This window comes from Schistocerca nitens, chromosome 4 (assembly GCF_023898315.1).
Source record: "Schistocerca nitens isolate TAMUIC-IGC-003100 chromosome 4, iqSchNite1.1, whole genome shotgun sequence".
In the NCBI taxonomy this organism is placed as follows: domain Eukaryota; kingdom Metazoa; phylum Arthropoda; class Insecta; order Orthoptera; family Acrididae; genus Schistocerca; species Schistocerca nitens.
In genome coordinates this window covers 911,709,455-911,732,022 of record NC_064617.1, presented here as the reverse complement: position 1 = coordinate 911,732,022, position 22,568 = coordinate 911,709,455, and the positions used below count along the sequence as shown (strand labels likewise).

The 22,568-nt window shown below is 39.0% G+C and overlaps 1 protein-coding gene across 1 annotated transcript in view; it reads right to left on the bottom strand.

Annotated features, from left to right (window-relative positions):
- LOC126253487 (lipase maturation factor 2-like) overlaps positions 1 to 22,568 on the bottom strand; it is a 91,132-nt gene that overhangs the window by 13,950 nt on the left and 54,614 nt on the right. Inside the window, exons 9-11 of the mRNA XM_049954859.1 lie at positions 17,115 to 17,355; positions 8,109 to 8,325; positions 2,766 to 3,040 (exon numbers count right to left, since the gene is read on the bottom strand). Coding sequence (XP_049810816.1) covers positions 2,770 to 3,040; positions 8,109 to 8,325; positions 17,115 to 17,355 — 729 coding nt within the window. The 3' untranslated portion in view covers positions 2,766 to 2,769. The remainder of the gene's footprint in view (positions 1 to 2,765; positions 3,041 to 8,108; positions 8,326 to 17,114; positions 17,356 to 22,568) is intronic.

Here is a 22,568-nt window from a genome sequence, read left to right as displayed (position 1 = left end):
ATTCTTCATTCTGCTGTGCTGAATGCAGTTCTGTGCTTTCAGACTCTTCTGGACACTGATGGGTGCCATAATGAGCCCCTCTGGTAACAGTAATGATACCGGTATGTAACGGTATTATGTACAATAGCAGCACATTAAAAGTGTTCCAGTTGAATTGATTCTCCATTATTTCTCTTCCCCATGTCCTTGACATTGATACCAACTTTGGTACTCATATGGTAATTACTTTCCATGTTATGTGTTAAATAGGGAAAGTTTAATTATAACCACCCAGTAAATCAGAAAGAAAAACATTTACTTCTAACTGATTAACATACTTTGATTTTCACAGTACAGACTTTTCAGGTGTTCATTGCTCCAAACTCACCAATTTTCTTTCCCTTATGACTGTGGAAATGGAGCTACACCTCACCATTGTTTGATGCCATAATTGTCTCTCAAACTGCTGGAATTTATTAAGAAGCCTTGGACTAACACCACAGTGTTGGCAGAATCCAAAATACTCTGTACTAATATATTATTAATTTCCTTGATCATCTTCCAAATGTATCTCCCCCTTCACACAGACCCCCATCCCACAAAGCACAGCCCACTCAAGTAAGTATTTAATATCTGACTGATCCTCAAATCTCTGAGACTTTAAAGTATTTTTTTCTCCCCTGGCATCAGTACGGAAAAGTCAAGACAAAATGTAGTGACTTTCCCTACATTATCATACATGTCATTTCAGTTACACACACACCAACAAAAAGTTACAAGACTCTAAAAAATAATATGCTATACCATGTATTAACTTCTCAAAATGAGTAAGCAAGTAGCAGCTCCAAACTTCATATAAAAATTAAATTCTCTCTTTCCAATCTGTAACTTTTTTTTATTTTAAAAATGAATTTGAGTGAAGAAAATTATTTTTAACCATGAACCAGCGGGACTTTCCGCTCTGGAATTTCAAGAGTTCTGATGGTTTTACGTAGCTAATCTTGATACAGTATCTACTATTCACTTGTTTCCAACAATACCTACTGCGTGTACACGTTATTCTCTCTCAAAATATGGAAATGATAAATCCACTAATAAATGCTACTTCAGAGATAAATGTATCCAGATGAACATTTTATCAGAGATAGTTTGAAACAGCTTTATTTTCCGCATATAAATATTGAAAATGTACCGAATTTTCAATCACCAGTATTGCATACCATATGGCAAAGCCCAATTTCAAAAGATAATATGTGTAAGAACTAGTTTGCAAAATAGAAAGTGCATGAACACAATGCCGTATCAGTGTGCTCAATACTCTGCTGCCACATCAATTATGGGTGGCTGACTGGTCTCTATAAAGCACCATGTAATGCAAGGTAGGATTAAGCCGCAGAACCTAGCATCTTAGGAGAAAGAAACACTTATACTTGTCTACCTACCTTAAGCCCACAAAAGTTGATGTATTCACTATATTTACAAATGACAACTTCTGGAAGACAAAAATCGAATTTCAAAAATCTTTTTTCAGTGTTGTGTTTACATGTTAAGGGTTGATAGGGTTTTGCTAGACTGGTCAAATATTGCATTTGCAAATAAGCTGCTCTGGTTTCTTTTTTTAGTTAGCACAATGGCCGATTCTCTTCAATTAAATATTAGAGGTAGATAACTTCATACTCAGTCTAATACTCCTATTTCTCTTCCACATCACAAAAAGTCAATCCATCCATATTTGCCAAAAAGTTTTAGCAAAAAGACATAACCTGATAACCCTAGCACATTTCAAAAGACGGTTACACATTTACATGTGAGTGAAAATAAATTGCGGAAGTTGAAATCTATCTGGCAACTAGAACAATATTTCCAGAGTCAGTACTGTAGTGTTTATATGACCAACCAGAAGTGGAATTGGAAAACTTGTTTACAAAATCTGGTTTCAGAAGCCACCCCCCCCCCCCCCCCCACACACACACACACACACAAATGTATGGTCTTAACCACTTCCTTTACAACTCTGCCAAACTGTGCAACCAAGAACATGGTAGCTGTTACTAAACTATTTTGTGTTGTGTATTGTTCATTGTTTTCCTTTCCTATTTTGAAATGAGTGAAAAGTCTAATCCTGGTTCACTATAGAGTTCAATTAGAGCCCCCATTAACACCAGAAGCGATTGGCTCCATCCCCCCTGGCAGTCATAATTCTAGTTTGTTTATGCTTAAGAATGACTGCCCATTTATAGTGTCCACACTTTGACTATAGGTGACCAGAGAGGAAAAAAAATTCTGTAAAGTTATTTCAACCACACCGAAAGTCTTCTCCTAACATGTGAATAGTGCTTTACAGTCCTATTTCTAGGCACAGTACCTTGTTGGTTCTATCTGTAGCAATGTGAAGCGTGGGTCCGATGGCTATGAAGAGCCACCAAAGGTAAAAAAAAAAAAAAAAAAAAATTCTCCGTATTTCGTAATTACTGAATTGGTAGCAAAAGAAAAATAATGTTGAGAGCTCCTTAAATCAAAGAAGCACTCAAAAATGCTGCTGGTTCTCAACAAATAATCATTTGTTGGAAGGTCAAACAGGAAAAAAAAAAAAAAAAAAAAAAAAAAAAAAAAAAAAAAAAAAAAAAAAAAAAGAAAAAACTGTTTAAGGTTTCGCAAAAGCAAACATTCCAGTCAAAAAGCACCCCAATCATCATTCTTTTAACAGTCAATTTCAGTGCCTTGTCTTCAGGCATGTAGCATGACAACCTTTCCAATTTCACACACATTCCAAAAATATTTTTTACCTTTTTACTTTCTTGAACCAGAACTAGCAGATCCAGCAACAATAGCACAGCCAGCTGTGAAGAGTGACCACATAAGAATTGCAGGATCAACTGCTGTTGCCAATTTCCTTAAGCGGTCCAACAGCATTTTGAGCCAAGGTATCACAGTAGGGTCTTTGCGAGAGTCTGTCAAGATTTTCACATTTCGCAGATATTCAAGAAGAGGAGGATGATCCCGGGAGAAAATGGGAAAATATTCACCAACCCGTTCTCGTGTCCACCAAGCTGAGGCTGACCTGAAGGAAGGATATTAAGTATTTTAGTGCCTGGATACTGTCATATTTCCTATTTTAAACATAATAATCAAGTCACTTAATATTTAACGTCAATTAATTCAAGTTGTTAATGGAAACAGTACAATAATTTCTGATGTTAAAAACGAGACTTATGATTATGATATACTTCAGCAGAATTGCTTTGAGACAGCCAAAATTCAACTCTGTTAAAGCCACAAATTTTTTTCAAACACCTCCAGTCAGTCATTAATTTTTTGTGCGAATTCGAAATATCAAACATTATTGGCAGATGTTTCGAATTTGCACTAAATTTTTTTACTCCTTCCTGGAACACATACTTAGCGTTTCAGGTAGAACTATTTTAATTTTCAATAGAAACAATCTAAAAAGTTTGCTGGCACTTTTAAGTTAGTATTTAGGTAAGCACCGTCTCAAATACATGTGATTTTAGTCAAGTGATTCCTCAGCAGGTTGACGACAGGGTGATGTGGGTACATGACAGCAAAGTCTTTAGCACCAGTATGAAAAGAGTGGTGGTAAAATACAGTAACATAACTACAAAACTTCAACTACAATTAAATGTAATAATTTTAAAAAATTGTGCACACACAGAGAAACACAAAAATTGTGTATTGTTTCGGGCATAAAACTTAAGGACTAAAAAAGGAAGATGCGTCGGAAAAATTAAAAGTCAATTACTGAAAGATCACTACGAGGGGAAAGAAAGGGAATAAGCCAACCACTCTGAATCATACTAAAATCTCCTGCCTAAAAGTTAAGGTCGAAGTGCAGGGGGTAGATCGCAACCGAAACTTGCTTCTGGCCTCTTGTTGTTATGGTCTTCAATCCTGAGACTGGATCGGCAAACCTCAAAGTTTTTATTTCTTCTCCATGGATTTTAATACCTATTCTGAACTTTTCTTTTGTTTTCTTTACTGCTTGCTCAATATACAGATTGAATAACATTGGGGAGAGGCTACAACCCTGTCTTACTCCCTTCCCAACCACTGCTTCCCTTTCATGTCCCTCGTCTCTTATAACTGCCATCTGGTTTCTGTACAAATTGTAAATAGCCTTTCGCTCCCTGTATTTTACCCCTGCCACCTTCAGAATTTGAAAGGGAGATTTTCAGTCAACATTGCCAAAAGCTTTCTCTAAGTCTACAAATGCTAGAAACTTAGGTTTGCCTTTCCTTAATCTTTTCTAAGATAAGTCGTAGGGTCAGTATTGCCTCACGTGTTCCAACATTTCTACGGAATCCAAACTGATCTTCCCCGAGGTCAGCTTCTACGAGTTTTTCCATTCGTCTGTAGAGAATTCGTGTTAGTATTTTGCAGCTTCGACTTATTAAACTGATAGTTCGGTAATTTTCACATCTGTCAACACCTGCTTTCTTTGGGATTGGAATTATTATATTCTTCTTCAAGTAAGAGGGTACTTCGCCTGTCTCATACATCTTGCTCACCAGATGGTAGAGTTTTGTCAGGACCAGCTCTCCCAAGGCTGCCAGTAGTTCTAATGGAATGTAGTCTACTCCTGGGGCCTTGTTTCGACTTAGGTCTTTCAGTGCTCTGTCAAACTCAGATTTCATCTCCATCTACATCCTCTTCCATTTCCATAATATTGTCCTCAAGTACATCGCCCTTGTATAGACCCTCTATATACTCCTTCCACCTTTCTGCTTTCCCTTCTTTGCTTAGAACTGGGTTTCTATCTGAGCTCTTGATATTCATGCAAGTGGTTCTCTTTTCTCCAAAGTTCTCTTTAATTTCCTGTAGGCAGTATCTATCTTACCCCTCGTGAGATAAGCCTCTACATCCTTACATTTGTCCTCTAGCCATCCCTGCTTAGCCATTTTGCACTTCCTGTTGATCTCATTTTTGAGACGTTTGTATTCCTTTTTGCCTGCTTCATTTACTGCATTTTTGTATTTTCTCCTTTCATCAATTAAATTCAGTATCTCTTCTGTTACCCAAGGATTTCTACTAGCCCTCGTCTTTTTACCTACTTGATCCTCTGCTGCCTTCACTATTTCATTCCTCAAAGCTACCCATTCTTCTTCTTCTGTATTTCTTTCCCCCATTCCTGTCAATTGTTCCCTTATGCTCTCCCTGAAACTCTGTACAACCTCTGGTTCTTTCAGTTTATCCAGGTCCCATCTCCTTAAATTCTCACCGTTTTGCAGTTTCTTCAGTTTTAATCTACAGTTCATAACCAATAGATTGTGGTCAGAGTCCACATCTGCCCCTGGAAATGTCTTACAATTTAAAACCTGGTTCCTAAATCTATGTCTTACCATTATATAATCTATCTGATAACTTCTAGTATCTCCAGGATTCTTCCATGTATACAGCCTTCTTTCATGATTCTTGAACCAAGTGTTAGCTATGATTAAGTTATGCTCTGTGCAAAATTCTACCAGGCGGCTTCCTCTCATTTCTTAGCCCCAATCCATATTCACCTACTACGTTTCCTTCTCTCCCTTTTCCTACTACCGAATTCCAGTCACCCGTGACTTAAATTTTTGTCTCCCTTCACTACCTGAATAATTTCTTTTATCTCATCATACATTTCATCTATTTCTTCATCATCTGCAGAGCTAATTGGCATATAAACTTGTACTACTGTAGTAGGCGTGGGCTTCGTGTCTATCTTGGCCACAATAACGCGTTCACTATGCTGTTTGTAGTAGCTTACCTGCACTCCTATTTTTTTATTCATTATTAAACCTACTCCTGCATTACCCCTATTTGATTGTGTATTTATAACCCTGTATTCACCTGACCAAAAGCCTTGTTCCTCCTGCCACCGAACTTCACTAATTCCCACTATATCTAACTTTAACCTATCCATTTCCCTTTTAAAATTTTCTAACCTACCTGCCCGATTAAGGGATCTGACATTCCACACTCCGATCCGTAGAACGCCAGTTTTCTTTCTCCTGATAACGTCGTCGTCCTGAGTAGTCCCCACCCGGAGATCCGAATGGGGGACTATTTTACCTCCAGAATATTTTACCCAGGAGTACGCCATCATCATTTAACCATACAGTAAAGCTGCATGCCCTCGGGAAAAATTATGGCTGTAGTTTCCCCTTGCTTTCAGCCGTTCACAGTACCAGCACAGCAAGGCCGTTTCGGTTAGTGTTACAAGGCCAGATCAGTCAAACATCCAGACTGTTGCCCCTGCAACTACTGAAAAGGCTGCTGCCCTCTTCAGGAACCACACGTTTGTCTGGCCTCTCAACAGATACCCCTTCATTGTGGTTGCACCTACGGTACCATTGTGGTTGCACCTACGGTACGGCTATCTGTGTTGTTAAGGCAAGCAAGCCTCCCCATTAACGGCAAGGTCCACATCTTCCCTCTTATCACCATATAAAATGCATTTGGTTGCAGTAGTTTGCAGGCCACGCCATCATTGAGGTGGGGTGGGGGGGAGGGCCCTCTTGCCAGAGTAAAAAGCTATGCATTAGGGAACAGTGCTCAATTTAGAGGCAGTTCAGGGCCACTTCATGCCACTGGAGAGATTGCTACGAGGAACACCAAGGCCAGATAAATGGCTTCATCAACAACAGCTTATTATAGGACACTAGCATCCACAGGTGGGAATTGGTCCACAGGTGGGAATTGGTACTCAGTTGTTGCCACCTGCCTCCACCTGGCCTTAATTTATGTTCATTTCTTCCATCTCAGAATTCCCTTTTAGTTTTCTTGATCTTTTATTTTCTGACCTGATATCACATAAAACACTGCCAAATAGACTAATCTTGGGGACTGGCTTGAAGGCTCAATTTGAAATGATCTAATTTCAGAGCTACAAACCATAATCTCTCAGGGGTATCAGTCACCATCTTGACCATTTGTTTGAACACAATATTGTGTTTGAAATGGGGCTTCCCAATATAACTATACATATTTCTTTCAGCAACTTTGCCTTCCTCAAAATGGTACTCTAATAATGCCTCATTTTGTTTTAGAATTTTAGTGCTTTCTTTTTAATTATTTACTTTAATTTGTTCTTCCACTTTACAAAAGTTGTGTATAGTACTTCAACACACCTTTAGTTTGACTGAAGCCGTGGGAAATGCACTATCACTAAGGACCACTCAAACAGGGAGTGGTCTCTATGTTACATGCTATAGCATCATTGCAGTTAAACAGCAAGAGGGCACCTCTGCTAAGCTGTTCTTGTCTGTAACAAGCAGCTGGCAGGGTGATTTTCTAAGGAGGCTGTGGTGAACAAGCATAAGACATGATGGAAGAAACCAAAAGATTAAATGATCTTGCACATGCAAATGTATTTTTTGTATGATACATGCCATACTGAACAGGAAAGGAAACAGGTATAAGACTAAATAATAGCCCATGTATTTATAAAAGAATGCATACTTGTAAAATACACACCACCACAAACAACACAGTTCAACTTATATAACACTATGTTTGCAAGAGCTTAGAGCGAACAATTCAATATCATAGTTACGTCTATGCAAAAACTAGGCCTGTACATAGTAATAATGCAATATTATTCAGGAGCAGTATTCAATAAAATCCTCAGATGTCCTATTATATTTGCCCTTTCTATCTTTAGAGTAGATCGTAACTATGCATAACTGAATTTAGGCAAGATTTTTGGTTCAATGAGTTTCTGTAATGTTTTGAATTGTTCATACGACATTCATAAATAACCAAAGAAAATAACTGTTTTCACTAAACCACATTTCCTTGCAATATGGTGAAATTCATTATTAACTATTGACAATATAACTTATTTCTTTACTTTCATGAAGAGTGTACAAATAAAAGCCAGACTTGATAATCATAGCAAATTCTAATATGAAGGAAAAGACAATACCATTATATTTTAATTAAATAACTGGTATGAAAATAGCACCACTGCACAGTTACCACAGAAGTAGCTTCCAACGACAATTTCTCATTCAAAAGATCTGAAGAATTTATTTTCGACATGTTTCATTGCAACGATTGCTTGTCTGTGTCACTTTTACTGTCAGTGTTGTAATTACAGTTACAACTGTCTTTCAATGCTGAACCATTACACTGACCTTTGTGTCCATGGTGTGTAGTGGTAGTGGTACAAGGTGGCCCTAATGTACTTGGGCGGTTTGTTGGGGAAAGGATTTCTTGAGGTATCCAAGAGCTGCAGAACTTCGGGTTGTCCATTGAGCAGTCGATAAGCCAGGCTCATAAGCCAGGGATTCTGGTGATATGTACCAAGAGCAGCAAACCACATCTGCCAGTCCACACGTGGTTGATGAGGAGCTATGGAGAGAAGGAGAGAAAAAGATCAAGAAATGAAAGAGGGAAAGAAGACCATAGCAAGAATGAAAGGTCATACAAACCCTAGTTATGCCTCCCCCCCCCCCCCCCCCAACACCGTTAACAGTGCCTAGTATACAAAAGCAATCATCCATCAGCTGTTTTAGAATATAACAATTTTGGTTCATTACTATGTTAAATTTTGATCACTGCTATTGCTGAACAAGTAAGAGGATGGGGAAAATTTGTGCTCAAATGATTGGTTTAATATGTAGTAATTATTAAGGAAAAAATCCATTGTAGTCATGGCATTTTCACCATTTCTTTACATCTACCAGAGTAAAGCATGTGAAATGTAGGAGGCAGCCATGGCATTTTCACAATTTCTTTATATCCACCAGAGTAAAGCATGTGAATGTGTGTCCAGAAATGAAAATACCAGAAATATTAGAAAGAATAATTTTTTTTTCAAAATGATCCTCCAACATTTACTCTAATAATGATTTTCATTTCTGAATTATCCATATAATAATTGTCACCACCACCACCAAGCAATTAGCAGCCCTAAAAATCCGTAAGCTGGCTTTACAAGTTGCCTCTGTAATTGATTCAGAGTCTTTCTTTCCCACTCTATACACCTCACGTGTTCAACTTTTTTCCCAACCTTTTTCCAAAGCTGTATTTTCAGTCAGCCAAGTAGGCATGTTTTTTATCACAGTCCGCCCATCACAGGTCTATGTGCTAATTGCCGTATTGCCAGCCCACTGAATACCCTTCTCCTCAATGTATTTTTGAATGCTATATATCTCTGCAAGCAGTCCATTTCCTCTATTCTTCCTCATCTTTGACTGTATCTAGGAAAGTCTCGTTATCTATATATGGACACAAATATAACGTACATACTAATAAATCAATAGGAGCTGTAAAATATAATAGTGAAACTGACAGTTTTTAGGCAAATAATAAGATGCTTCTTTGTACATTTTTAAACTACAAAATAACTAATTCAAATGTTGGCACATTAAAAATAATAAAAAAGTGGATTACCAGGAATGTTTTGTAGTAGTTAATACACTAAATATCAGATCATCATGATGGGTCGTCCTCTCTACTATGAATGAACACAGTAGCTCAATTTCATTAATATTAGCTTTCCTACAGGTTCCTATTCACCGAAGCCAGTTTGAAGACAGTTAAAAAACTTGTTTGTTTTTGATTATTTCTAAGTCTGCTTGAATGTCCAAGTATCCACATTTATTTCACTTTCCAGAGTTTAAACTCCGACAGCAACTTACTTGCAGAAGCAAATGGGGTTGCAAAAGTAAGTAATTGGTAAATAAACAACCAGGAAATAGCACTCACATAGGTCCCAAGGGGGTTCATGGGTTCTACCTCGGAAATTTTGGGGGTGTGGGGCGGATGGTGGTGCTTAAGAGTTTAACATCCCATTAACATCAAGGGCATTAAGAGACAGAGTCAAAACTCAGGTTGTGTCAAGGACGGGGAAGGAAATCGGCCATGTCCCTTCAAAGGAAAGCACTTGCCTTGACCGATTTAGCCAAAAATTTTAAAAACTAGAATTGTGATTTAGTTCTTTAAACACTTTATTTCAGACACTTTCTGGCCCTAAATGAAGTTTTCTAGCAATTAAAACAACTGTAAATGAAAAAATTACGTTAAATGGGAAAAGCTAAAAATTAGTTTAGTAAACATGAAGGTGGTTTAGAAACTTTTCTGTAATTTTCAAATACTGCAGAATCAATACATATATATCTCTCAAATTATTAATTGAAAGGAAAGTAAAACATGTAAACAAAATCCATTTACATCATGAAATGAGAGGCCTGTCTACAGTGTTTTACACAAAAATATTTACAAGTCTTTCTCATCCACTACTACTTCTTCCTGAATCTGCCTTTCTTTGGAGTGATAATCTTGTTGCACTCTTTGCAGCCCGAATAAGATCCTTTGAAAATTATTTTGGTAATATGCTCTTACTGAAGATAAATGGTTCATTTTACTGATGACCAAAGCACTCAGGTTCCTGTATTCCTACTAGATTGAAATTCAGTACTGTTTTTCCTAACAGTACTAAAAACTCTCTCATAGGCAGCATTACTATGAGGAATAAGCAACAATGCAAGCATAAGCTTGCTCAGAAACAGATACTTTTTAATGCCCAATGCATCATACATAGCAGATATTTTGTATTGAGCAGTATCAGCTCTCTCTTCTTCCCTGAAGATCAGGAATTAACTCTCTCAGCTTTACAAGTGATGGTAAAGATTTTCTTTTCCTAGATCCAATGTATATAACTTCAAAGTTTAAGAAGTCATCATGTAGTGGGATTTTTCTTTGACATAACTACATGAGTTGATGAAAAATCTTCTGACATCTTCATAAAATTTTCTAACAACAGATTTTTCATGCTAGGAATGACGAATGCAGCTTCTAGTGTCCACACCAACGATAATACCTTCATGCCTTTTGTTGATATTTATTTATTTATTTTTGAAATTTCAATTCCACTAGACTACCAGAAGTAGGTACTGCAGAAGGATTGATAAATCTCACAATCAAATCTATAAATAAGTTATTTAGGATGCTATGAAGTCTGAATTAATGGCTTTTCTTTCTGGACGAATACCTTTGCTTTGGTAAATAACAAAAGTATATTACTAAAGAAAAGAAGATATAGCATGGTTACTGGATTATTTATAATAGGGTGCACTTTAGAAGTGTGAAAGTTGTTTCAACTTTTTGAAGCTTCCTCAATGAAAAGATTACAAGAGGCTCCTGCTGTTCTGTTATTCTTTCTGTTGACTGGAGCAGACAGAGCCAGTTTGTACAAACATACTTCAGTATTTTATGGGGTTTAGTGCCATATATATTTTGACAAAGTTTAAAAGTAGACTTTTTCATAACTCTCTTGGAGAAAGTAGAAAATATCTATTACAAATTCTTCAGCATCAAAATATTGTAGGTTTTCTGCAGCACCTTTTTGTGCAGCTAAATGAAGCAGGTGACACGAACAAGATTGAATTCTTATGTGTGGCTGAACGTTCTTCAAAACAGCAGCAACTCCTTTTATATATCCCACCACTGTATTTGCATTATCACACACAAATGAATTGCAATTTTTCTAGGGAATTCAATTTCTTAGCAGTTCATCACTCAAGAAATTAAAAATTCCTTCACCAGTATTTAAACTCTATTCTAGCAAGAATAGTATTGTGGTGCATATCTTTCCCAGTTTAACATAAAGAGTAAGTAACAGCAATTGGATACAGTTTCACATCTTTATCGTCTGTGCTATCATCAGTTGCAAGAGCAAAGGGGTTTTCTTGTAAGTATTCTCCTACATTGTTATGTGTACTAGATGGCAAAGAATTTGTAGCTGCAGTTGTTTTAGTTCTTCCACAACTGTGTTTTTTTAGCAATCTGTGAATCAGGAAACATTTTTCTGAACAACTGTGAAGTATTATCGGCACAAGAAATTGTGCATGCCATGTTCAACAATGAATGAACTAAAAAGCATTTCAGCATTGGTGACAGAGTATTCCTCATCAGGGTTTATTACAAATAATGACAATGATGCATTTGAAGACTTAAGGTTTGTTAGGTCCACATGTACTTTAGACAGAACCTGAGGATGGCAATCATCATGAACAGCATGCTTTATAGAAATGTTTCGTGAACACACCACACAAGACACGTGTTGGTCTGATTTATCTGATTTTACCAAACATGGCCATTCTTTACGAAACTGTTTCCAAAATTTCTGTACAGTTTTACATTTTTTTGCTACATCACCATCCAGTGTAATAACACTTTGGTGGTTAGCACATAGAAGATGGCCGCCATCTAAAAAACTGATGTACAAACACTGGGAAAAAAGAGTGAGACGAGAGTGATAGCCAACTGGACATGGTCCATATCCCACACATTTGCAGCATAAGTTGCTTCCAGAAAGCAATCATAGAACGTGTGGGGAAATTGGTTCCCCAGAACACTTCCTTTTGAAATGCATTCGATACAGGCATAGACATAGACATAATGACATAGAACACACAATGGAAACAACACTATACAATTCATTGAGGAACCCAGATTCATGGACACAGCTGAACACAGCCACAACAATCTCAAAAGCAGAACGTGAAGTACACAAACAGACTCAACAATACAGAAGGTGCAGAAGACAAAGACAGGCCAACACAGATAGCTCAAGCAGCTCCAGTACTGATGACAATATGAGTGATAGTGACAACACGTACATAACATAGGCACACAAAAAATACATAACATAAACATGTAAAACATGCACAACTATTCATATGAACATTTACTAAACACTGCAATTTATATCTTGCTATGAATGAATTCAATTAAAAGTAGAAATAATAGACTGTGGATAGACTGTGGATAGACACTATCTTAGAATCTTCGTTAAACCCAAACCCGATATTGTTAAGTAGTTACGTAAGTGACCACATCATTGTAAATGTAATAACTTGAATGTAATCTAAATGTTATAAAGTAAGCAAGCAAAATAAACCAGAACACAACAGAACATTATGCAGTTAAACAAAATGAATGGGTCCACTACTTAAAAAATTTCTAGTTTTATTCTACAAAAATGTTTTAACAAGATTAATATTAGGTTAGTGGTGGCTTGTTATTTCTTCTACAGCTATGTAGGAACAGTATATACTTTAATTAGATTACATTGAGGCACGATATTGTCTACCAACTAGCCCAATAGTAGTAGTTGTTATGTAACCTAACAAACATCAACTCGCACAGCACTAACAGGTGACACTGACATAGTTTGCATCCGCATGGAATGAACAAACTGAGTTTTCCTGATGAGCGATGTTCAGTGTGGATAATTACTAAAATAGGTAGCACAACATGTGGACACTGGAATTCAAGTTGAATATCACGTCCCCTTCCCCACGTGGTTTTGGTGAAGATATATGCATATCTATTCTTTCCTGTTTCTTTTTTTCTCTTCTTAAATTATACCATAAATTTACAATTTCCTACTTTCAAATTGCTGCATTTTTCTTTTAAAGTATGTGTAATTGCTGTAAGTAAATAAAAGATAACATCAAAGTACAAACAAAAGAGCTCCATGTAGCCCCACCTCCATGGAAATCCTGCATGGGCAACAGTGCCCTTGGCCTCAACTGTGTAGCACAGTATTGCAGTGTGGTGGTGGCGGCCATGGATACTTAATTCCTCACATTTTCAACAAACTTAGATGAGAAACTAATGTGCACCCTTCACATTAAGAGTATCTGCTCCAAGGTAAAAAGTACTCTAGTGAAGGGCTTGTGGTAAAAACTGGGGCCTAAGCCCCAGAGGTATGCACAGGATATACACCACAGTGGTTGCAGCTAAGGAGCTTGCTAAGGTGCAGAGACTGGCCTGCTTAGCCATAACAGGCGGAATTAGCAGCACACCAACTGCTGGGATAGAAGCCATGCTGGACATGAGTCCACTACACTTTTGGGTCAAGATGGAGGCAACAGATAGGGCATACAGACTTAAAACTGGCAAAAACTGGATCTCATCGGGATATCCAGACTTACACACTAACATAGTGAGTGAGGTAAACATAGGAATGGCTGGGGAAATGCCTTCTGACTATATAATTACTCCCAACTGCTTCAACAAGCCTTACAATATATTAATTGGAAGCAGGGAGCAGTGGGAAAAAACAGTTTGACACCATACGGAGGACATCGTTTGGTTCACTGATGGGTAGAAATCAGACCAAGGTGTTGGGGCAGAGGTGTACAGGGTTCAGCCAAGACTGGAGGGCATCATGTCTCTAGGAAAATTGGCCTCTGTATTCCAAGATGAAATTACTGCAATCAGGGGCATGTGTGGAGGAGAATATACATAGGTGCAACAATGACCTTAGCATCTACATCTATTCAGACAGCCAGGCAGCCCTGAAATCATTGGCAGCTCCTGCAACAAGATCAAAGATCGTTGCAGAATGCCACAGGGCTCTGACGGAGCTAGGGGGAAGCAATAGGGCAAACCTAGTGTGGGTACCTGGCCACTCAGGGATCAGTGGCAATGAATAAGCCGATAGATTGGCCAGGATGGGGGCAACGGCTCCATTTACTGGACCGGAACCCTGTCCTGATAATCACCAAGGCTATGATCAAACTAGAACTACAGAACTGGCTCACGAAACAGCATGTAGAATATTGGACCAAGGTCCATAAACAAGAACATGGTAAGGTAACGATCCCATGCCATGTTTTAAAAGAATCTCTGTAATGAAAGTTTGGAAGGTAGGAGACAAGGTACTGGCAGAAGTAAAGCTGTGAGTACCGGGCGTGAGTCGTGCTTCGGTAGCTCAGATGGTAGAGCACTTGCCCGCGAAAGGCGAAGGTCCCGAATTCGAGTCTCGGTTGGGCACACAGTTTTAATCTGCCAGGAAGTTTCATATCAGCGCACAATCCGCTGCAGAGTGAAAATCTCATTCTGAAAATCTCTGTAATCCTGAGATTGAACAGGAAAGAGATCAAATTCATGACTGGACTGATGACCGGCCATGAGAACTTAAAAAAACACCTACACACAATGGGTATAACAGAAGAAGACCCTAAATGTAGGATCTGTGATGAGGGTGAAGAAACTGCATCACACCTAATATCTGAATGCATGGCACTGGAGAGCAAAAGATATAGAATCTTCGGGACAACTAGCCCTAAGAAATAATGTCTAATAAAAAAACTGGTAAAGGGACTCCTTGCACTATTTCGGCTTCACTAGATACACAGGGAGTGATACCACACATTAAACTCTGTTTCGGTGCGGGCAGTGGTGGGTTAGACCTAAGCTGTTTTAGCTTCCCTGTCAAAATCAAATCATTTATTCCTCAAATAATTACTATTACTGGACTCTAAAAAAAAGCTGTGTCAATTGAATTTTTGGTGTTGAAAAGTAGTAGACCATAAAAAAAACCTTGAGAAGTTTCTACACACGGCCTTTATGATACAAAATATCCGATTCTTACCAAACAGGAAATAATAATGCAAGTTAAAAGTACTTGCCATTATCAATGAGGCAATCACAGAGAGAAATTGATTATGTTTGATAAGAGTGAAGAAATACACTCCTGGAAATGGAAAAAAGAACACATTGACACCGGTGTGTCAGACCCACCATACTTGATCCGGACACTGCGAGAGGGCTGTACAAGCAATGATCACACGCACGGCACAGCGGACACCCCAAGAACCGCGGTGTTGGCCGTCGAATGGCGCTAGCTGCGCAGCATTTGTGCACCGCCACCGTCAGTGTCAGCCAGTTTGCCGTGGCATACGGAGCTCCATCGCAGTCTTTAACACTGGTAGCATGCCGCGACAGCGTGGACGTGAACCGTATGTGCAGTTGACGGACTTTGAGTGAGGGCGTATAGTGGGCATGCGGGAGGCCGGGTGGACGTACCGCCGAATTGCTCAACACGTGGGGCGTGAGGTCTCCACAGTACATCGATGTTGTCGCCAGTGGTCGGCGGAAGGTGCACGTGCCCATCGCCCAGGGACCGGACCGCAGCGACGCACGGATGCACGCCAAGACCGTAGGATCCTACGCAGTGCCGTAGGGGACCGCACCGCCACTTCCCAGCAAATTAGGGACACTGTTGCTCCTGGGGTATCGGCGAGGACCATTCGCAACCGTCTCCATGAAGCTGGGTTACGGTCCCGCACACCGTTAGGCCGTCTTCCGCTCACGCCCCAACATCGTGCAGCCCGCCTCCAGTGGTGTCGCGACAGGCGTGAATGGAGGAACGAATGGAGACGTGTCGTCTTCAGCGATGAGAGTCGCTTCTGCCTTGGTGCCAATGATGGTCGTATGCGTGTTTGGCGCCGTGCAGGTGAGCGCCACAATCAGGACTGCATACGACCGAGGCACACAGGGCCAACACCCGGCATCATGGTGTGGGGAGCGATCTCCTACACTGGCCGTACACCACTGGTGATCGTCGAGGGAACACTGAATAGTGCACGGTACATCCAAACCGTCATCGAACCCATCGTTCTACCATTCCTAGACCGGCAAGGGAACTTGCTGTTCCAACAGGACAATGCACGTCTGCATGTATCCCGTGCCACCCAACGTGCTCTAGAAGGTGTAAGTCAACTACCCCGGCCAGCAAGATCTCCGGATCTGTCCCCCATTGAGCATGTTTGGGACTGGATGAAGCGTCGTCTCACGCGGTCTGCATGTCCAGCACGAACGCTGGTCCAACTGAGGCGCCAGGTGGAAATGGCATGGCAAGCGGTTCCACAGGACTACATCCAGCATCTCTACGATCGTCTCCATGGGAGAATAGCAGCCTGCATTGCTGCGAAAGGTGGATATACACTGTACTAGTGTCGACATTGTGCATGCTCTGTTGCCTGTGTCTATGTGCCTGTGGTTCTGTCAGTGTGATCATGTGATGTATCTGACCCCAGGAATGTGTCAATAAAGTTTCCCCTTCCTGGGACAATGAATTCACGGTGTTCTTATTTCAATTTCCAGGAGTGTATATCAGCAGTGACATTGCTTTTGTAGCCATCTCGATACATGACTGGACAACTTTAATTTCTTCACCGCACAATTACGTGTCCATCATTTAACAGTTGTTACCCTTTGTGCACCTGTCATTCTTGGAACATATTTGTTACCTGAAAGTACTATCCACTCACAAATAATTATAAAAGCTATTAAAGTAATATTGAGACACTGCAAAGAAATTTCACAGAAAAAATACATACCCACAAAGGGTGGTGTTGCATTCACATTTCCAGCTTTATAAAGGAAATTATATTCCTGCCAAGGACCATCAATATGATTGCTGCCCTCAATAATCACTTCAGGTCGACCTCCAACACCAGTCATTCGACGGAAGAGACCATACGCATTTGTCACATGCAGATGGTTAATGCGAGACTCCCATGTGCGGACTGTTGGCAGAACGGTGCTGTTGCCAGAGGGATGCAGAGTTGAATACGGAACCTGAAAAATAAATAAATAAAATAACAATACATACGGAAGAAAGATTGGGATTTAGTATCTCATTGACAATGAGGACATTATAAATGGAACACAAGCTCAGATAAATCACCGCTGGGGAAAGACGTCGGCCTTTTTCCTTTCTCAAAGACAATCCCAATATCTGCCTTTATTGATTAATAGAAACTGTGAGAAATGTAATTCTGAATGACTGGATAGGAATTTCAGCCGCACTTTGGCTGAAAGAGTCCAGTGCACTGTGCCACCTCACTTAGTATAAAATGCAATTTTTTTAAACAATAATATCCGTTAAGAAATGTCTTGTGAGGAATGGATGGATAAACCACCAGGCAGTTCAGTGACAAATTACCTCACATCAATTTACAGATAATTAAACTGTAAAACTTATCAATTTTAGCACATAACACAACAAGTATTTCTATTATCTAGCTTTTACCAGAGATGTGCAGGCAGCAACTACCAGAACTGATACATACTTATCTGAAATGGCCTCGAAAGAAAATACTACGAGCAACCAATGGTCATGTGTAGTTATCCACAGGAAGATTTCAAGTGTCCCTAGAAATTGTATCCACTAAGATGTACCTATTCAGGGCCAATTGTAAAAACTCTGCATAACTGCCAGTTAACCTAGGTCTCTGAATAATGCAGGAAACATGGTTTATGAGTGCAGAATAACACCTAATCTCAGTATTGTCTATCCAGCAATTTCAGGCTGGGTTATAGAGATTATCTGTATAGTAAGTTTGACAGATAATCAGACAGTGATGATGAGATTATACAATTGTTTGAATGAAAACTTAAGAACGTGAGGCACTGGCCCAATTATTTTGAAGAATACACCAGCATAGAATTTTAACTACATTTTATCCTGTGGAGTAAAAAGTACAGTCATTTCAATCTTGTAAATCATAAACTGGATAACATGAATGACAAGTAATTTTGCAACTGTGTTTCATAGCATAACTGTGTTGTTTACTGAAGGCTGTCTGGAAAGTAACAAGGTGTTATAAAATGCCTGTAAAAGTTTTGCCATTGACGGAATCATATTGGATATAGTGCACACACAAAGGTCATTAAATAATGTTAAGATTTCTGCAGTCACAATGCAGGCATGCATCAGCTGGTTTGGAGGTCGTATTGCCATACTGGTACAAACACAGCCGCAAACAACTGGTTGTCAGGCCAGACTTGTGTTCCATTCTTGGCTTTGTTCTAGCTCCATCATTCCCTCTCCTTCCTCCTCCTTCCCCCTTGGCCAAGCACGACATGTGGTATGTCACATCTTGCATAAAGAATGAATTATTGAATGTTGCACCTCATCAAGTGCAACAGCATTGTGCCAACTTTTAACTAAATCTGAGGGGGGTGCGGTGGGGAGGTTGCCTTGTCAGTAATGTCCTCTGCAGTGATGAGGCCATATTCTATGTTGAAGGTTTTATCAGTAGACACAATTGCCATTATTGGCCAGAACAGAAACTTAGCGTTATGATGGAGAAGATGCAGCATCGTACAAAAGTGCCACAAATGCTATTAAGCAATTTATCCTGTGCAGCATAATTAACGCAGAAAGCTACACGCAGATACTTGAAAATTATGTTTGGTCAATAGTAACTGCTTGGGATAGCAACGAAGATGTTATTTTTATGACATAGATGGCCTCGCAATAGTGAAGCAACTTAAATCACTTAATAAAAGGGCAACTTGAATCACTTAATAAAAGCAAGTCTTCTGGTCCAGACTGTATACCACTTAAATCCCTTTTCAGAGTATGCTGATGCAGTTGCTCTGTACTTAATCATATACAAACACTTGCTCGATGAAAGATCTGTATCCACAGACTGGAAAGCTGCACAGGCCAAAGCAATATTCAAGAAAGGCAATAGAAGTGGTCCACTAAATTACAAGCCCACATCATTAACGTTAATATGCAGCAGAATTTTGGAATATATATTGTGTTCGAACATTATGAATTACCTCAAAGAGAATGGTCTGTTAATACGTAGCCAACACAGATTTAGAAAACATTGTTGTTGCAGAACACAAGTTGCTCTTTAATCGCGAAGTGTTGAGTGCTATCGACAAAGGATTTAAAACTGATTCTGTATTTCCAGATTTCCAGACGGCTTTTAATGCCATACCTCACAAGCAGCTGGTAACTGAATTGCCCTCACAGTATATATTTTCTTTAATGTAGTTTTTTGTTAGCAATATTAGCCTATTCCCAAGAGTTAGCAGCTTTCACTCAGTTAATACTAGGCAGAAATCAAATCTGCATGTAGAATGCAGTTCCTTGACTCTTGTGCAGAAAGGAGTGCAGTATTCTGCTGCATCCATTTTCAATAAGCTACCACAAGAACTCAAAAATCTTAGCAGTAGCCCAAACTCTTTTAAGTCTAAACTGAAGAGTTTCCTCATGGCTCACTCCTTCTATTCTGTCGAGGAGCTCCTGGAAGAGCTAAAAAATTAAGCAAATTCCAGTGTTACATTGTTGATTTTCTTTATTTAAACTTATGACTTGTCGCCTGAATATGTTTCTTGTATTTCATTTTATCTGTTTCTACAATCGTGTTGTAATTTCATGTATTGACTCGTTCCATGACCATGGAGACTTCTCCTTACTGTGGTTCCACAGAACAATAAATAAATAAATAAAATAAAAATATTATCTGAGTTATATGAATTGATTTGTGATTTCCAGTCACACAGGTCACAGTTTGTGCTAAATGATGGAAAGTCACTTAGTTAATGAAAAGTCACTGAGTAAAACAGAAGTGATTTCTGGCATTCCCCAAGTTAGTGTTATATGCCCTCTGCTGTTCGTTATATTTATTGATTTAGGGGACAATCTGAGGCAGCCGTCTTAGATTGTTTGTAGATGATACTGTCATTTATCATCTAGTAAAGTCATCAGAAGATCAAAACCAATTGCCAAGTGATTTAGATAAGATACCTATATGGTATTTGGGAAGCAAAATAACTGATGATGATCGAAGTAGAGAGGATATAAAATGTAGACTGGCAATGGCAAGGAAAGCGTTTCTGAAGAAGAGAAATTTGTTAACATCAGGTATAGATTTAAGTGTCAGGAAGTCGTTTCTGAAAGTCTACGTATGGAGTGTAGCCATGTATGAAAGTGAAACATTGCCGATAAATAGTTTGGACAAGAAGAGAATAGAAGCTTTTGAAATGTGGTGCTACAGAAGAATGCTGAAGATTAGATGGGTAGATCACATAACTAATGAGGAGGTATTGAATAGAATTGGGGAGAAGAGGAGTTTGTGGCACAACTTGACAAGAAGAGATGAATACACTAAGCAGATTCAGAAGGATGTAGGTTGCAGTAAGTACTGGGAGATGATGAAGCTTGCACAGGATAGAGTAGCATGGAGAGCTGCATCAAACCAGTCTCAGGACTGAAGACGACGACGACGACGACGACGACGACGACGACGACGACGACGACGACGACGACGACGACGACGACGACGACCTGTATGGTGCAAAAATTGGCAATTGACCCTAAATAATGTAAAGTGTGGCACATTGCTCACTTTGCAAATGTAGCGCATTCGTGGTTGGATGAGAAGTTTCCTGAACACTGGATGGGAAGAGACAGACTTCACGAGTGGCCTGCAAGAAGTCCAGGCCTGACACTTTATGGCTTCTTTCATGGGGCCAGGATAAATGTGGTATATACCTGACGAAACCTCACACACTGGAAGAATTGGAAGCATGGGTTCGGGATGTTATCAGCAATATCCCGTATGTCTTCCTCCAGAGGAATGTGGGTTCCATACACAGTCATTTGAGATGACTGGTTGATGTCACAGGTACCAACTTTGGTTCAAAGTATACATCCTCATTCTTGTATAACAATGCAGGCACGATATTAATTTCAAAAAAATTAGTCTTATAATCACAGTATTCATTCGCGTTTTTTCAATACCAAGCTACTTTCTAGGCACCCTGTATATCTCTCTTACATTGTGTTAACAGATACTCAATTTTTTTCTCACCCGTATTTCAAAATTTTGTCATCATTCAATAACAGAATAAAGAGAAAATATTTACTAGTTTTATTCAGTATATAAACTGGAAGCATATCCATTCACGACTATAGAGCCTAACATATTTGTGTTCCCGTGTTACCACTGCTGTCACTGTGTTTTCGCAATTCGTCTTTCTATTTGACAAAAACATTTCAAAATAGGCACAACAATACTGAAAAGCCTCCACTTTTGAGACTTAATTGAATACAACATTCCAACCTTCTTCTCAATGTTAGGGGTAGCTTCTAATGGTTCCAGAGTGAATGCATTTTACAGCAGAAAACATTAACCACGTTCTTCCCTTATAAGTTGTGCTTTCTCTAAATAGCACAGCAATATTAGAGAAACACATTGGCAGTATTACGACAACAGGCTCATTAATGCTGAAACAGAAGTTTTCTCCCACTTAGCACCATTAAAGGCATGTTTTTATGAATCATAATACTTTTACTCCTGTTCTACAAAAGAGTGTGTCTTCCAATTTTGATCACAATCAGTGTGGTGGTGTACAGTTGTCTATTAGCTCTATCACTGATGTCGACTCATATCCTGATGAACTTCAGTTGTCACACTAGCTGCCTCATATAATTTTTATTTCTGAAATTAGTGGCCACCAATGAATCAGCTGCTTATAACTTTCAGATTTTTTTCTTTTTAACACATGACAATTTCGACCAATGTGACAATGCGCGTTTGGAAGGAGTTTCCAAAAAGTAATTACAAGCCTGATGTCCTTGAGCCATAGCAAGTCTCAACTCACGATCTTCAACTGATTCTTGAAACCATGTAGTCCTCAGTCTTTTACTTATTCTGGTGTAGTCAGGAAGACATTTCTAGGCATTTTTATTTATAAACAATTGAAATCCAAATGTAATGAGTAGGCAGCCAAACCAAACAGTAAACTTTATGAATTCATTTTCCCTAGCAAATGATATAAATTAAACTTATTGAAAGCCGCAAAGAAATGTCATTAAGTTTTTATACACAAAGCCAAAATCAATAAATCCTCATATACTAGTTACGTAAATTTACTGTTAGTCTGTATTCGTAAAAGCAAGTTTGTGGTATGTAATTCTGCCACTGACGTAAACTCCTCATAATACATCTTTCACTGAGCTAAAGAACTAAGAGTGCCATCTATTC